Source organism: Sarcophilus harrisii, chromosome 1 (genome assembly GCF_902635505.1).
Source record: "Sarcophilus harrisii chromosome 1, mSarHar1.11, whole genome shotgun sequence".
In the NCBI taxonomy this organism is placed as follows: Eukaryota; Metazoa; Chordata; class Mammalia; order Dasyuromorphia; family Dasyuridae; genus Sarcophilus; species Sarcophilus harrisii.
In genome coordinates, this window is record NC_045426.1 from 706,855,628 (window position 1) to 706,871,554 (window position 15,927).

Below are 15,927 nucleotides of genomic sequence, written 5' to 3' on the forward strand. Positions count from 1 at the left end.
GAGTTGAAGTCATGCCTTCTTATCATAGTTAACAGCCAACCATGAGTTCAGGGAACTCGTGATGAAACATGTTGTTCACCTCCTATTAGAGTGGTGATGACCTAGTGTATAGCTTTGCAGACTTATTGATGGAGCCAGTGCAAGAATTTGTTTTGCATACATGCTTGTAATAGGTTTTGTTTTTCTTGCTTTCTTAATAGCAGAGGAAATGAGAGGGAGAGAATGAGAATCTTAAATAAAATCATATTTTAATGTAGTGAAAAAAGTTAGATGAGAATTCCATTATTTCTCTCCTTCCCCCATTAAAAAAAACCCCCACTAAAATTTGAATGAAAACAATGTATACACACTTACTCCCAATGATATAAATGAAACAAAAAATCAACCAAACACCACGTATTGAGATAAGATTACATCTCCCTGCCATTATCAGTTACCATCCTCAAACTCACCCTTGAACCTTCTTTCTGCCCCTATATTCAGTCAGTCATTAAGATTATTTGCTGCAAATCTTGCTCCCTATCACTTCATGTCTAGAACAGTGCAGTAACTTCCAACAGGTCCCCCCAACCAGTTTCTACTGCGTGCGCATGTGCACACACACACTCTCTCTCCGCCCGCCTTCTCCCCACCCCCCCAGTCAATCAAGGAATAAACATTTATCAATGACCTTCTTTGTGCCAGGCACTGAAGATGCAGAAAAAAAGTCCTTGCCCTCGAGTAACTTACAATCTAATGGAGATATGAATACAAATAGATAGAATATGCAGGATAAATAAGAAATCTCTTATAAAGGGAAGACCCTGGAATTAAGGGGATTTGGAGCTTTCTTGTGGAAGGTGGAATTTTGATTGTTAAAGGAAGCCAGGGAGGTCAGGACTTGGAAAGGAGGAAGGAGAGTACACCAGATCTGGAGTACAGCCAGTGACTATTCCCAGAGCTAATGAATGCAGGGTCTAGTTTGTGGGATGACTAGGAGGCCGGTGTCATTGGATCAGGGGGAGTCCTTGGTGAAGGATAAGATGGAAGAAGCCTGGAAAGGAAGGGGGTAGGGGTCAGGTTACAGAGCTTTGAATGTCAGAGGCATTATTAGACGTAATAAGCAACCACTGTAGTTTATTGAACAGGGCAGTAATTGTACTGGAACAGGCCTCTTAAAATCTTTAATCATTCCCAGTGTCTGGGTGACTCTCCATCACCTCCTGAATCGTGTCTGGGAATTCCACCTTTGTAGCCTGATGTTGTCTGGCACTAGTCTGCCTTGCCAACCTTGTATTTTACCATTTTATTTGGTGAGATATATAATTCGTTATAACTGTTAACATGTAAGAAAGAGGGTTTAGGCTTAAATTGATTATGATATACTTTTAAATCAAGTATGGTGTTCACTAAATAAGTTATCTTCTACCTTTAGGTGAGGAATGAATAATATTTTCCAAAGCCAGCTAATCATTTATGAGCTGTAGGGGATCTTTGTGTATGAATAAAACCAATTAATTTTTATGTCTGGAGCTTTTGCTTTCTCAGTTCCATTTTTATAGATATCACTTGGTTTATGAAATGAACCATAAAACAATCTTTTTGGTGCAGAAGGGAATCGCATAAGCAGACCGATTTTAACTCCTCAGTATAAGCTAAGACATTATTTGCTCAGAAATTAATAAGACCAGTGGAATTTTAAAAACTGAATTATCTGGTTTACATATCACTAGAATGGAAACTATCCAAGTTGCTTTTGGTGAGCTCACTAAATCCACAGACTTAGTTATCAACTAGAAAAAAAAAGTGACTTCTTTTCTTCTTCTTTTTTTTTTTTTTTTTTTCCTTCTAGATTTCACTTGAACAGGAAGAAGAACCTTGCCATCTGCTGAGCTAGGGCGAGGATCCTCCTCCTAACCTGGGCTTCCTGTCATGGTAAGCAGGAATCACCAAGTAAAAATGTTGGACTTGGACATAGCCTCATAATTCAGCTGATCTCTACATTCAAAATTAAGCCTTCTTCTCAAGAAAATAATTTAATTTTCTTGAACCTGATCTTCTGCTTCTGGCTTATTCTCAGCAAAATAGGATTTAGAGGTAGAGGTAACCTTCCTTCTCTGGAAAGAGTCATTGGCTTTATGATCAGAGGCTGGGTTGTCCAATGGACACACAGAAGCCTCAAAGCTGCTGGTCTGGGCTTATTTCCTAGATTTACCAGGCTCCATCTTTACCAGTACTGAATCGTTTTCAGCCTCAGTCTCCTACTCCGTACAATGGGGATACTAACTAGTACTTGCCTCCTAGGATTGTTGTGGGGGCTAGATGAGAAGTTATAAAGCATTTAGCAAACTTTCAAGTGTTATATAAATACTGCTCTGTTTATTAGTGACCAAATTAGTCCCTGAAAGAGCCAAAGGAGAACCTTGAGGCTTTATACTTCATAACAAAGTAAAATTGTATATTACTGAGTATTTTGTTTTTTGCTGGTTTTTGTGTGTGTGTGTGTGTGTGTGTGTGTGTGTGTGTCAGATGTAGAAAAAGAATATTCCTTAGGTCTTCATAATTTCTGAGTAAGTACCTTCCTTTCTTGAAGGAAATAATCCCTCATCTTCCCCTTTCTTACACATGGGCATTCTCTGTCCTCTCCTCATGAGGATCTGTCTGAGAAGCGAACCTGGCTATGCTTCTCTTCCTTCTGAGTCTGCTTCCTCCTGTTCTCCTTCCTTTCCTCCCCAACTCCCCAAGAGAGATGAAAGCTGTGGGCGAACCGGCTCCCTTGCCTCCCTCTAGGCTCCACTCTGTCAGGGCCAGGACTTCCTTATCTTTCTCAAAGCTGTATCCCCAGTACAGTGCTCAGAACGCAGATAACATTTCATAAGTGTATTCCATTCATTCATTGTCTCTTCTCCCAACTCTGAAAACTTCTGTCCTCACTAGATTTAAGTGTATAAGCTCTATTGAAATGCTGAGAACTCCAGATTTAACTGAGACATAGTGATGGGGAAGCTGGAAACCAGGTGCTCACCAGGAACAGCCTTCTCTGATCAGCCCCACTTCTAGCTCCCGGCATCCCACACGTTTGCTGGAGCCAGGATGCTTCATTCTGGGCCACAAAGAAGGAGCCAGCTTAATTTCAAGATTCATTAGGGACATAAGAACAAATGTGTTTTTAGATTGTTACTTCATTTAAGTTAGCGGTGCTGTGGAGCAGGGGCTGGAAGAGAAGAGGAAGGAAGGCAGTTGTTAACTTTGACTGGCATAAGATTATTTCCAATAGACGTCATGAGTTGATAGAATAGCCTTGAGTTTAGCACATGGCATAGGGACCTGCCCGGAGGGGAAGACATTAGCTCTTGGAGGTTGTAGAGATAATACATGAAGATTCCTGAGGGAAGGTCCTAAGAGATTGTCACGTGCATTTTTTTTCCCCCCAGTCTGAATTGTACATGAGTGGGTTTTGGGTAGCTTCTCTCCATGAAAACAGCACCTCGCAGCTGCCATATTGTTTAGCTGGTCCCATGGCAGATGGTTGCACTGCACAGTGCAGCCTTAGCAGGGCCAGCCCACCTGCCACTCAAGCATTTGCTGCTCAGCAGCCTTTGTAAAGAGCCAAGGGAGCTGTTAGGTCCCCTGAATACTTGCTTTGGGAGGCAAGGCTGTCACAGCACTCCTAGCGTGGGATCTGGAGTCTGGGAAAACCTAGATTCAAATCTGGCCTCAGATACTTGCTGCCACAGCACTGCTGAGTGCCTCAGTTTCCTCTTCTGTAAAATGGGAATGAGAACACAGCACTTCTCTCCCAAGGTGGTTATAGGGATCCAGTGAGAGCAGCTTTTCGTTTAGTCACCCAGCTAGTCTGAATTGGACCTAGGCCTTCTGATTCTAAGCCAAGTGCTTTCTCCCTCCAAATACGTCTGGAATCATGGAACCATCTTCCTGCTCTGCTGCGCTACTGGCATTCTGTCCGAAACTTCCAGCTGAAAGCGTTTCCTTTAATATTTCTCCACATCATTACACCTCCTGTTTTTATAACGCTTTATTATTCACAGGGCACTGCTCACAATCACTCTTGCTGTTCTCATTTCACAGATAAGAAAAAAATAGAAGTTTTGAGAGGTTAAGGAACTGTCTGTAGTTGTATAGCTAATAAATAATAGAGCTGGAAACTTGAATCCAGGCTTCTGGACCCCAAGCTTGATGTTCTTTCCTCTATTTACTAGTTGTCTTTTACTAACTGTAGTCAAGGTGGTCAGCGGAACATGCCATCCACAATGAAACCCCAAGAAGTCACTTTTTCCTTGGCCCAATTCTACCTTCAGCTAGCTGCAAGACCCTGGGAAAGCCATTTCCCTTCTTCTTGAACTTTTTTCATTTGCAAATGAATAGGTCAGATGAAATGAGCTAGAAGAGTCCCTTTTAGTTCTCCAACTTGGCCAAGTCAATCGGGACCTTTCTCTTCTTTACTATTAGAGGGGTACCTTCAGTCTCCTGAGTGCAGAGGATCATGACAAGTGTGCTGAACTTAGGAGGAGGGATACCTGGGCCCACAGGCCACTGCCAGCATGGCCTTGAGCACCAAGTAATCCTGGGGACACCTTTCCCCAATGTCAGAGAGGTTCTAGTGAGTTGAGATATAGAACAGTTTTTAACACATTTAAAAAGATTGAGTTCCAGATTCTCTCCCTCCCTGAGATGGCAAGCATTTTTATATATGTGTAATCAGCATTCTAAGATGACAGTTATTATTCTGATTCTGTGTGGTAGAGGAAAAATCCCTGCTCTTTCTTTCCCTCACAGGTTCTCTGTACGATCCACATGCTGGAAAGCAGCTGGAGTCTCTTCAGTTTGCTCTCTGAATGGGAGTGCTTTTTCTTTTTTCTTTCTTTCTTTCTTTCCTTTTTTTTTTTTTTTTTTTTAAACTTCCCCGGCACCTCTTCCTGTCTTTTCTTTTTGTTTTCCAGCTTGCCAGACAAAAAATAATTTTGTTGCATTTCTAATACAAGGCGATTTTTCTCCTGTTTCACGTGGTCCTTTGGGGGGGAAAAAATGTTATTTCCTTACAGGTAGTAGGGTGAAGATGGGAGATAACTGAAATTGGTTTTGGGGGAGCTGAAGTATGATATGAATCTATTGTTAGGATTGGCAGGAATCTGTAAAATGTTGAAGCTGAAAGTTGAACATCAACACAAAATCAACTAAGCATTAAACCCCTTCTGTGTCCTAGATGTGTAGACAAAGCCCCAGATAGAAGCATGCACGTTTCTAGGTGCATGGCAGCTTTTGAGGGGATCCCCAGAAAGGATTATAGAAGTCACTTCCTCCTTTTTTAATAGATGAGAAAGTAACGCCTAGGGAGCAGAGATCGCCTGCCTCAAGTGCCACAGTGACAGTGGAGACTAGAGGGCAAAGGGCTGGTTCCTGTCACCAAACTCCCCAATCTTTCTCAAAGGCAGCTCCTCAAGTTCTGGGATCTGTGAATGTTGCTGCGTGCCACCTATCACTTACCCCAAGCACAAGGGGCACGAGAAGTGCCGCTGGCTTGTGAGCGATCTGGTCTGGGGCTCGAATCGCCCATCTAGGTGTCATCACTCGTGGAGTGGTGAAGCAACCTGGAGAATCTCTGGTTGCCTTCTCTCATCCAGGCCTCTATGGCCTGGAGCTCTCTCCTTCTGAATCCTCCAGGTTGACACAGTTAATCTGTATGAGGGTCTACCGAAGGCCCTGTCATTATGTGGGTTGGTAGTTATTTCTGTTTCTAAAGATCATTGTTCACTTTTTTTTTTATGTTTGAGAAAAAATAAGTCAGTAGTTGAAAAACATAAAACACCTCCATGAGCCAGGTACTATACTAGGAACTGAGGATCCCCAAAAAGGCACATGCAGAGTCCTTAAGGAAATCCCAAACCAGAATCCTTTTATCAAATTAAAAACTGACTTAGTAACTGATCTCAGAGGAACCCACATCCCCAGAATGAAGGGGAGCAGAGACTCCTCTGCTTAGCTTTGTCAGTGGCTACTGTATCTTTTCCCTCCAGACTTTGTCCTTTATCATCCCGCTTGGTTTCTTGGGTTGCATCCATTGGACTTGGTCATCACCCAGGAAATGAGAGCACCGATTAAGATATCTGAGTACATGACCTTTTTAGTTTTTAACCTGCTCTATCCTCTCAATCACTTAAAGGTCAGCATTCATGGCTGTGTGTACAGGGATAGTCAGGTCAGGGCATCTCTTGGGAAGAAGTTATGTTGCACAGCTTAGTCCCCAAAGATTGGGGCAGGCAGCTTGGGATGACACTGAGAGGTCCAGGGCTTCTGCCAAGACATTGAATGCCTTTGGGCAAGCCTTTTCCCCTCCATAGACCTTAGTTTCCTCCCAAAATAGACAGAGATCTTCTTGAATGCCTCTTCTGGTTTTGAGGTTCTGTGAGGCAGTGTCTTGCTAAGAAAGGGCGAGTTCTCTTTAGATGGCCTGCTGCAGGTCTGGAGGAGTACCTGGATGTGTCTCCATTATTTTGCAGCCCTTTTCCTAGTTGTGAGTGGGAGTTTGAGAAAAGACTCATAATTCAGCTCACTGCAGCTGGCATTTTTCTTCCATGTTTCTAGGAATTTCCTTTCGGAGACCTTTGGAAAAGAATGGCCACAGTCGCCTCTTGATTTGGTTTTTAGTGAAGGCACATCATTCTTGAGTTTTATACATGGTTTCCTTTTAAATACAGCAACAAGCATAAGGATCAGTTTATGTAGCACTTGTATTTGATGCATCTCCTGGAAACTAGCAGCCACCTCTTAAGATCAGCATTCTCCTGGTGCTGCTGCATGGCGCCAAGGCTTGGGATCTTACAATCTCTGAAGAAGTGAAAATGACTCTTCCCACAGAGGGTAAGGGGCAGGGTGCAGAGTGGCAGGAGCCAACTGTACCCCAGAACTAGGTATTGACTCCAGGGAGGCACGGGAGTCAGAGGTATCTGTCAGCAGGGAAATGTCGGCTAGGAAGAGAAGATTGGGCAGAGGTGTGTCCACTGGTACCTCGTAAAGTCAGGAGACACCCAAGAGCTGTGAGGCATGCTAGTCTTAGGAGAGGACGTGGACAAGACTCCACCAAGTGGATGAGCCCCCAGGTCTGTGAGAGTCCATGGCCCTCAGGGGACTTGGCTCATAGCACACGCCTGTGAGGCAGCTGGTGCAAGGGTGACCATCATTTTTCAGCTGGGGAAACTAAGGCTTAGGAAGGGAAGGTGACTCTTACTATTGTTGGACAACTATCGGATCAGAGTTGTGACTTGAATTTGTTATGTGATGCCAGACACACTGCTTTCTCTCCATCTGAAGTTCATTGGCTCTTCTTTTTCCTTCTTTGGTCAATAACGGGAGAAATCCTTAAAACTGGATATACAGGAATGCAGGGCTGGTTTCAGCTTTGGTTTCTTGGTTTTTTTTTTTTTGTGGGGAGGGGGGTGAAGGGAAGAAAATGTATGATTTGATGGTTTGAATTTCTAGCTTTGGGGTATTATTCCAAGTCATAATTTGACATTAACATAAATGTCACATGGTCTTTAATTTTGGGGATATGATTAGTGGTGAATTACAAAATTAAAATTTTATGGTCAAAGTTGAAGGTTTAATCCTCAAAATTATACATGACTATTTTGTTTGGTTAAATCTTTCTCTTGAGGAGTTTTACTTAACTGCTGAAACATAATTTAAATGTTTGCTAATATCTGAAGGTTGTTTTTCTTGTATTTGTATGACTTTCCTCGGCTTTTGAAAATTGCTTTGTAAGCAGATGGAAACTTGATTTCTGGAGTAGCTTTCTAATGAACTGTATATTCCCCAGATAAGTCCTTCTGCCCAGAATGGTGGCCTAAAGTGAAAGATGCCTCCTTTATATACAAATTAAAATAAATTATTTATTTCCCCTAAAGTCTGCACCAGCAACTTCATTAAAATGTGATTTGGTTGAACCATCCTTAATATCTTCTTTTTGACTGTACATTTGGTGTCGAAGCACTTGCTGTCTCTGGTTGTGGCCCACGTGGATTGGGATACTTTTAGGAGGTCTCTTAATTTAGCTGGTCTCCAGTACCCAGTAGTCCTTTCTCATGGGTCCCTTTCATGGGTCTCTTTGATTGTCCCATTGGTCACTGTTGAACAAACCCTATGATGGGTATATAAGAGCAGCATCAACATTATTCAGAGATTTGGGGTTTTCCAGGATGAAGAGACACAGCACAGCCTTGAATGCATCCAGGCCAATCAAATCTTTCCCAGGAAGCAATTGATTCGAGAGGATGAGAATCTTCAGGTAATGACTAGGTCACTTTTGTCATTTTTGACCAATCCATAGTTGTGTGGTTGCTAACAAGGTCGCTGAGATTTTGGATGGGACTCACTCATATCTGCCTTCTCCATTTGATCCCCACTTCCCTAGTTCAAGGCTCCCTGAACTCCTGATTAGCTTCCCTGCCTCTGTGATCTCTCCCTCTCCATTTTTCCTGTATGCCACAATCCCGGCTCCAATTATGTTTCTTGTCTACTCAGACCCTTCATTCCTTTCCATTGCCTGCCATGTTAAGTCCGGATTCTGGACTGGCAATCAAAACTTTCTCTCGTCTGGTCCCAACCTGCTTTCCAAGGCTCAGTTCACATGCCTTCCCCTTCACATGTCCTATACTCTGCCAGAATGGGCAGCCTCCCTTGCCAGTCACGTTCTGTACTTTGAGTCCTCTCTCCTAACCCCTCCATTCACTTTCTACGGAAGTTCTTTGTGGCCTTGTTCAGGGGCCCCCCTTTCCAGGAAGCCTTCCCCGATCTCGCCCTCCTGGGAATTGCCACAGCCCTTAAGACTTCTCTTAAGACACGGACATATCTTACCTGTAATAAGAGACTAGACGTTCCCTGAGGGCAGCAGTTGTGTCTCGCTCATCTCTGTGTCTCTTGTCATACCTCCTCCCTACCCTGATGGCGCTTGGTGAATGTTTATTTAAAGGCAGGCTAGTGTTGGAAGAAGTGTGTGGGCCTCAATCCAGTCTAGGCTTTGGCATCTACTTGCTGTGACTGTGGGCAAGTCCATTAACCTTCCTGAGCCTTAGTGAATATTAATGACCTCATCTATTAGAATGGGGGAAATGATACTTAGACTACTTGCCTCAGAGGATTATTGTGCAGAAAGCGCTTTCCATGTTTTGGGGATGGCTCTGCCCTCATTCTCTTGGAGTGAGTGCTTTCTCCGGATTTTTCTAAAGCTTCTAAGCTTAGCAGCGCTTCCCCTGTTTGACCTAGTGACATCCCCAGAATTCAAGAGTGAAGGGAAAGCTCTTTCCCCCCCCCCCCCCAATCAAAAGTTTTCAGAATTTGAAGGGACCTTAGAAGTCATATAGCTCAAGTAATTTGCTCCATTTAAGGGAAATGGAGCCTTACCCAGCATCTTCAGACTTGTATCAGCTGTATGCAGGGTCATCATATACAACCTATAAATCAGAATAGCCATTGTGGAAAAGTTCCTACCTCAACTTTAAACATAAAACCACTTATATATATTTTATAATTCTTGCTGTTTGAATAAGTGCATCTTAATATAGCAAATGGGTTGCATTAGAGGAATCAACTTTGAAGAACTTGTTTGACGGCTTCTGAACTCTGAAAGATTTCTCTTTCCATTTTGAAGGTTCCTTTCCTAGAACTTCACGGCGAGAGCACAGAGTTCGTGGGCCGGGCTGAGGATGCTGTCATCGCACTGTCTAATTACAGGCTGCACATCAAGTTCACGGAGTCTCTCGTTAACGTAAGTGATCAGACCATGGTGAAGGCAAGGAAGGTTTAATGGAGGGGAAATTTCGGTAATGATCTTGAACAGAAGACAATGGGCTTGCGAACAAAAGTACCCTCTGATTTTGTTGGGGATGCATTCAGAGCATTCTAAAACTGTCCTTTCTTTGGGCAGTCCAGAGTAATGAGCCAGTCGGTGACCATCAGACAAGCCGGGCACGTGAACTCCATGTTGGGCCCATGTTTGTTGAGGCACTTTGTTACCGTAGCTATAAATTTGTACACTGTGTGCGTACACACAGACTGAGAGGACACCCTTAGAGCTTCACTCTGCAGGGGCCTACCAAGGCGAAATGTTCGTGCTGCTTTGTTTTCTCATGAGTAGGGAGTGTTTCTTCTGAATCTTGAGAAGCACATGCTTTCTTTGGGTCTGTGGAGATGCCTGGCCCTCCTCCTGGAAGAAGGCTCTCTCATGATACCATCAATGATAACATATTTGGTGAACCAGAATGGGCTGCTAGTCAGTGAAGTTTACTGGATCTCGGCATCATAGGGTTTCAGAGCTGGAATGAACCTGAGCAGTCATGGAATATGGTAGTCAGAGGATGAGACACTTCCTATGACCTTGGCCAAGTCGCTTATCTCTCTAGGACTCGTTTTTTTTCCATCTGACAACTGAGGGATTTGGAGACATGACCTAAGCTCCCATATAACTTTGAATATGTTTTCGTGATCTTCTGACATCGAATTTCAGAACTGGGGACAGTACCATCAGAGCCGAGTGACTTTATTATTTTAGTATGCCCACATTGTGTCATATTACAGTAAGTGATTTTTTCCTTTCTGTTGGTCTGTAGTTACAGTTCTAGGCTATGTATTCATAACTTTATAATCTGTGGTGGTCTGGTTTTTCTTTTGTACAATGAGATAAATACACCTTGGTATTTAAACATTTATCACTTATTTTCCAATTGATTTAATCTACAGATGAAAAAAAAAAATCATACCTCAGTGGTATGCTTTTAATTTCAAAATTTAAGAAATACGTATTTGTCACTCACATATTATACATTTTGGCATAGTGATAATTGCAGCCTCCTCAGAGCCACAAACTTGTGGATTCATTTTAGTGTGTAGGGCTGGATGTGATCACACCATTCATTATTATGCTCAGTATGCCAGCACAGCTGCCTTATTATATTTGGGCTGTCAGCTAAAAAGACATAGCAGGTTTCTCAAGGAGGAAGGTTCTCTGTGCCGCTGGGCAGTTTAGAGCCTGAACTCTGAAAATTTGGTAGGAGTGTTCTTTGGAGCAGATACTGAATTATCTTTGCAGTGTCAAGTAGAAACTGATAGAACATTTAACTCGATTTTGTGCTTTTCTACTTGCTAATGGACCAGAACTAATCTGTAATCATAAGTAAGCTTTATTTGGAGGGAGATGATAGAGATTTACAATATCCTGCCTCTCCCTTGGAACAGGGGCTTGTTCTCAAAGATCTGCCTCCTCCCTCTAGACCAAACAAAGCAAAAACGGCACCTTAAGTATTTATACTCTCTTGGAATGTTCTTCTATGTAGTTTAGATCAAAGAAGTATGTGGTGATCCAAATGGTGTCACATCTTCAATTCTAAACTGTACATAGACCATTGAGTCTTTAGTATTTCTGTCTGCCCAGTACTGTGCTAGTCACATCCCTATAAAGTCCTCAGTAATAGTCACACAAAAAGAACTGGGATTGAAATGGATTGGCCCTTTGTTCTTCCCCTGGGACAGCTCATCATTCAGAGAGTTGGTACTTCTGGTCCTTTTCAATAAATGTTCCAGATTTTGCTTCAGGGAAATGAAAAACCTAAAATAATGGCTTTGGACAGAAACATGATTAGTGTTCTGAAACTCCTCCTTAATGACTTCATGAGTGTTAGACATTTCAGATTAAGAAAGATGATGACTTAACCTGATACCTACAAATAAATTAATGTTTACACTCATCCATCATGCTTAGTGCCATGCAGACTACAGCGTTCTGAAAAGGACTACATATTCTTTATAGGGACCTGTCAAACACATTTTTATTAGTCCTCAGAGATGGGCCTTCACCTAAAACAGAAGATCAAGGTGCCCTCTTTTAAAGTCATCCATATATCTAACTTGGGGGGGGGGGGAAGGCAAATAATACCTCAGAAGTTGGTTGGCTGTGAATTTCATGGGCTACCTCTGAATTTTCAACATTTTTTAGTATAACTTATATCAGTAAAGCAGTTTTGAAAATGACTTAGCAAGAGGTCTTTGGTGGCTTTTAGTACCTTCTAAATGTATGTTCTCTTTTAATCTCACGGTCCATTGAGTAAGACATATTGGCAGGAGCTGGGTACTGTAAGTGATATACAGCCAATGAAACGCTCAACAGCAAATTCTTGCACATAAGAAAGGCCATATACCACAGAATTAAAGTTGGTTGTAGTTAAGGGAAAGCTAGCCTGCATTTCCCCAGCTCTCTGATCCCATATTTCTTTTCTGTGAGATCTTTCTAGGCTTAGGCAATGTATATGTATTAATGTGGAGTTCTGTGAAAAATTCAAACCTTTAATTCATGTCATTTTGTCTCTTCCTTATAATTTGGTAGACTGCCTCTCAATCTGCTCCTTGTGAAATCCTAGTAAGTAGCATGATCGTGCTAGGATGTTGTCACATCTGTGTTCGTAGCAGACTTGTTTGGAATGTTCAGGAGGCTTCCTTTACAGTATTGGTTGAAGAATCCCAGACCTTTGTAATAAAGACATTGTGTTTGAACAGTACAAGAAAAGGTTCAGTGGGCCAGAAAGGGGAGATAGTCATGCTGGGACTGGGCCTTAAAGGGGAGACCAGCTGTTGTTCAAAAGATCATTTCCAAATTCATTTCTGGCTTTTGAAATTGCATCACTATTTTAGTTCCAGGGCCAGGCTTGCAAGGTTGATCCTTCTGGATAGGGCAGGTTGCCAGGGGTGACTAGGAGGGAGGTCAGCTGCTCTCAGATTTTCCAGTTGTAGTATCCTATAGTGGAGGAACCTTGCCCTTTAATGGCCACAGAATCAAAGATAGGAGGCCTGGTGATTGTGAGTGGGGAAATGAGAGAACAGAGGACAAAAGCACAGATTTGGACACTGAGGATGCAGCTCAAATTACTTTGCCCCTCTGCCCCTTATTTTCCTCAACTACAAACTGATAGCATAACTCTGTGACAACCGGCCCTTTCCAAGTTCAAATCAAATGATCCTGGGGCATTTACCCTCACCCTTACAAACTAGGGAGTCGGGGATTAACCTTACTAGGCCTTGGTTTTCTCTTCTTCAAGTTGCCAAGCATTTATTAAGTGTCTACTGTGTATAGAGCATAGTACTAGGGATGTAGAGACAAAACATTACAATCCCAGCCCTTCTGGAGCTTGTGTTTTTCCCAGAAGGACACAGTAATTATCCTCTCAACTCACTGAAGAAAGTCCTTTGAAAAAATAATGTTTTATAAATGTGAGCTCTAGTACTTTATTGTTACAAAATACTTTCACACTTTTTCTTAATATTTCATTAAAATTTAATATTGAACAGGCAACTAAATACATCAAATACAGGCAGTTATACTTGGCTCGGGAACTATTTATATTTAAGTTAATACTACGATAACTTTCAATTTCTAATGTATTCAGTCTCTTTTAAAAACAAGTTTTCTCTCCTTTTCACTGCCCCAGTCTCATTCCTCTAGAAAAACAAATCAGAGAAACTCTTCATAGCATATTTCTATAACCCAGCAGATCAGATTCCTACTTTGAATCCACCACCTACCCATGGATTGTAGACAGTCTTGGATTCTGGTCCTCTCCTAGGGAGGAAATCGGGCCTGGTTCTATAAAAGGACAGGTTGGGAGGCCCCGCCTCCAGTCTTGCAAGGTAGGGTGAACAGACCCAAGCTTGTGCACCTGCCCTTCAAGCTTTGCAGTGAAGTGGGGATGGTGGCCTCTTCCCCTTCAGCTGCCTTTATTTACCACATGTTTATCCCAGGAGAGCACAAGCCCCTTCAGGGCAGAACATTTTCATTTTTGCCCACTTCCCTAGAGCAAGTGGTATTCAGTGCTTTTGGGTTTGAATTGGAAAGTAGTTTTGTATTACCACTCTGGATCCTAGATTATCAGTTGAAGGTGGCAGAGGCAAATGCATCTCCTTCTGGAATCTGAGGGTCCAAATCAAGTTCAAAAGATCCTTGAAGTATGACTTGCTTCATTGTCCTGAGCTCCAGTGATTCCCATTGTACTGATGAGATGACACCCTCTGTACTTCCTTACTTGACTGGGTCCATCGGTGGGAGGTGAGATTGTCTGTGTTTTCACATTCTACCCACCTGTCCTCAGTGGAGATGGTAGAATAAAAGGCTTGGATTGGAGCTGGTTCTGGACATGGATGTGGTAGACAGGAAGAGCCTGAAGTGCCCCCAAACCCTAGGCTACCCATATCAGTTCTGTTGGAGAACAGTTTTGCCAGGTGTCGGGGCTCTGGCAAATTAGCCCTTTGATGGGTTTCTCTGTGCCTCAGTGACCCTTAAAGAGGATTGGATGGATTCAGGTGGTAAACCTTCCTGCTTGCATGACCTTAGGCAAGTTATTTGCTTGGGATGCTATTTCCTTACCTGTAAACAAACCTCTGATGTACTCCAAACCTCTAACTCTCAGAAGAAAAGTTATGATCCAAGACATCTAGTTAGTAAGCCAAGTTTTTGAAAGCCTTTTTCTGTCTCCCTCTATCCCCTTCCAGCATCTTCTTGAAGATTCCCAAGGAAACAGATTGGTGAGGGAAGGTTTTGAGACAGTAGAGAGAAGCTCCCTGGGGAACATGACACCCCATTCCCTTCCTTTTCAAAAGGGAAATAGTGGCTCAGAAAGGAAATGGTAGAGAGACTAGCAGAGCATGTGGTCTGATGGGCACCAAGAGGAGGACCCCCTTTCTTCCATTCTTATGCCATTTCCCATAGCATTAGTAAAGGGGGGGGAGGGAGGCAGCCATTCCTTGGGCTTGTGAGATGTGAAGATGGCTGATATTTGCCTTACAATTCACATTATTCTTGTTCTGTGTGAAGTCCAAGAATCCTCTTAGCTGGGTACTTTGGCCAGCAGAAGCTCAAGAAGGCTCATGGTTCTATTGTGCCAAGAGTAGGTGTCCTGGGTATTTGTTTAGATGGTGAGTGACTCCTTGCTGCTGCCTTGACTCTGGTAGGCACATGGGTACAAGTAATAGGTGTGGTTCAGTGAATAGAACTGGAAGAGGACTGAGGAGGCAGGTGGGACATGGCTAGTCCTAGCTCCACAACTCACACCACTGGTATGACTGGCCAATCACTTCTCCCTTTCTGTAAGATGAAAGGTTGGAACAGACAACTTTTCAAGTATCTCCTAATTCCTTAAGACTTTAATGACTTTCCTTTTTTTTACTAAGAGTAAAACTTCATTATGTTGATGTACAGTTTATCAAACCTATAATTAGTTTCATTTGACTTTCAGAGAAGCCTCTTCTCATTTTATAAAGGAACCGAGTTAAAAAGAACTGTCGTCCAGGATCATTGGATCCAGCTCATTTGAGTCCTTTCTCATATGTGCTTCTTCTCTTGCCCCTCGGAGCCTTTCCTCCTCCTTTCTTCTGAGAGTTTCTTCCCTGTCCAAGCTACCATTTGGCAGCATCTTGTTTTTTCTTAGCATCTTGGAATTAAGGCTGTGTAGGCTCAGAATGTTCTCTCTTTCCAGTACCAACCGGAAAGAAAGTCCACAGGTTATATTCAGGGTAGTTCCTAGATAAAAGTTTTAGTCTTGAGAGTGTATGTAGGCCCAAGGGTTTTTACCTAAGTTGTCTTTCAACCTCTTCCCCCTGGTCTTAGTTGGTTTTCCTTCTACTCTCTACATGAGCCAGCTTTCCTCTTAAGACTCTCATGTCCCTTTTTCTTCGCTGGAGGTACTTAGACATGGAACACTTGGCTTAAACACATGATGTGCTTGCCATGCTTAGCAGAAGGAAGACCAGAATCAGGGGAGAGCTTTTCTCTTAAATGCAGAAATTTGTCAGACTGTTTCCAGATTCTCTTTTGGACTGACAAAGTTTCCTCTCCTTTCCATGGAATGGGAGTGACCTCAGTCAGTGATGGAGCGATCAGTCAGAAGTCAGTAA

At 42.7% G+C, this 15,927-nt stretch overlaps 1 protein-coding gene across 1 annotated transcript in view; it reads left to right on the forward strand.

Annotated features, from left to right (window-relative positions):
- Positions 1–15,927, forward strand: part of MTMR3 (myotubularin related protein 3) — a 170,145-nt gene that overhangs the window by 106,658 nt on the left and 47,560 nt on the right. The window contains exons 3-5 of the mRNA XM_031948894.1: positions 1,832–1,914; positions 8,192–8,281; positions 9,644–9,760. Coding sequence (XP_031804754.1) covers positions 1,912–1,914; positions 8,192–8,281; positions 9,644–9,760 — 210 coding nt within the window. The 5' untranslated portion in view covers positions 1,832–1,911. The remainder of the gene's footprint in view (positions 1–1,831; positions 1,915–8,191; positions 8,282–9,643; positions 9,761–15,927) is intronic.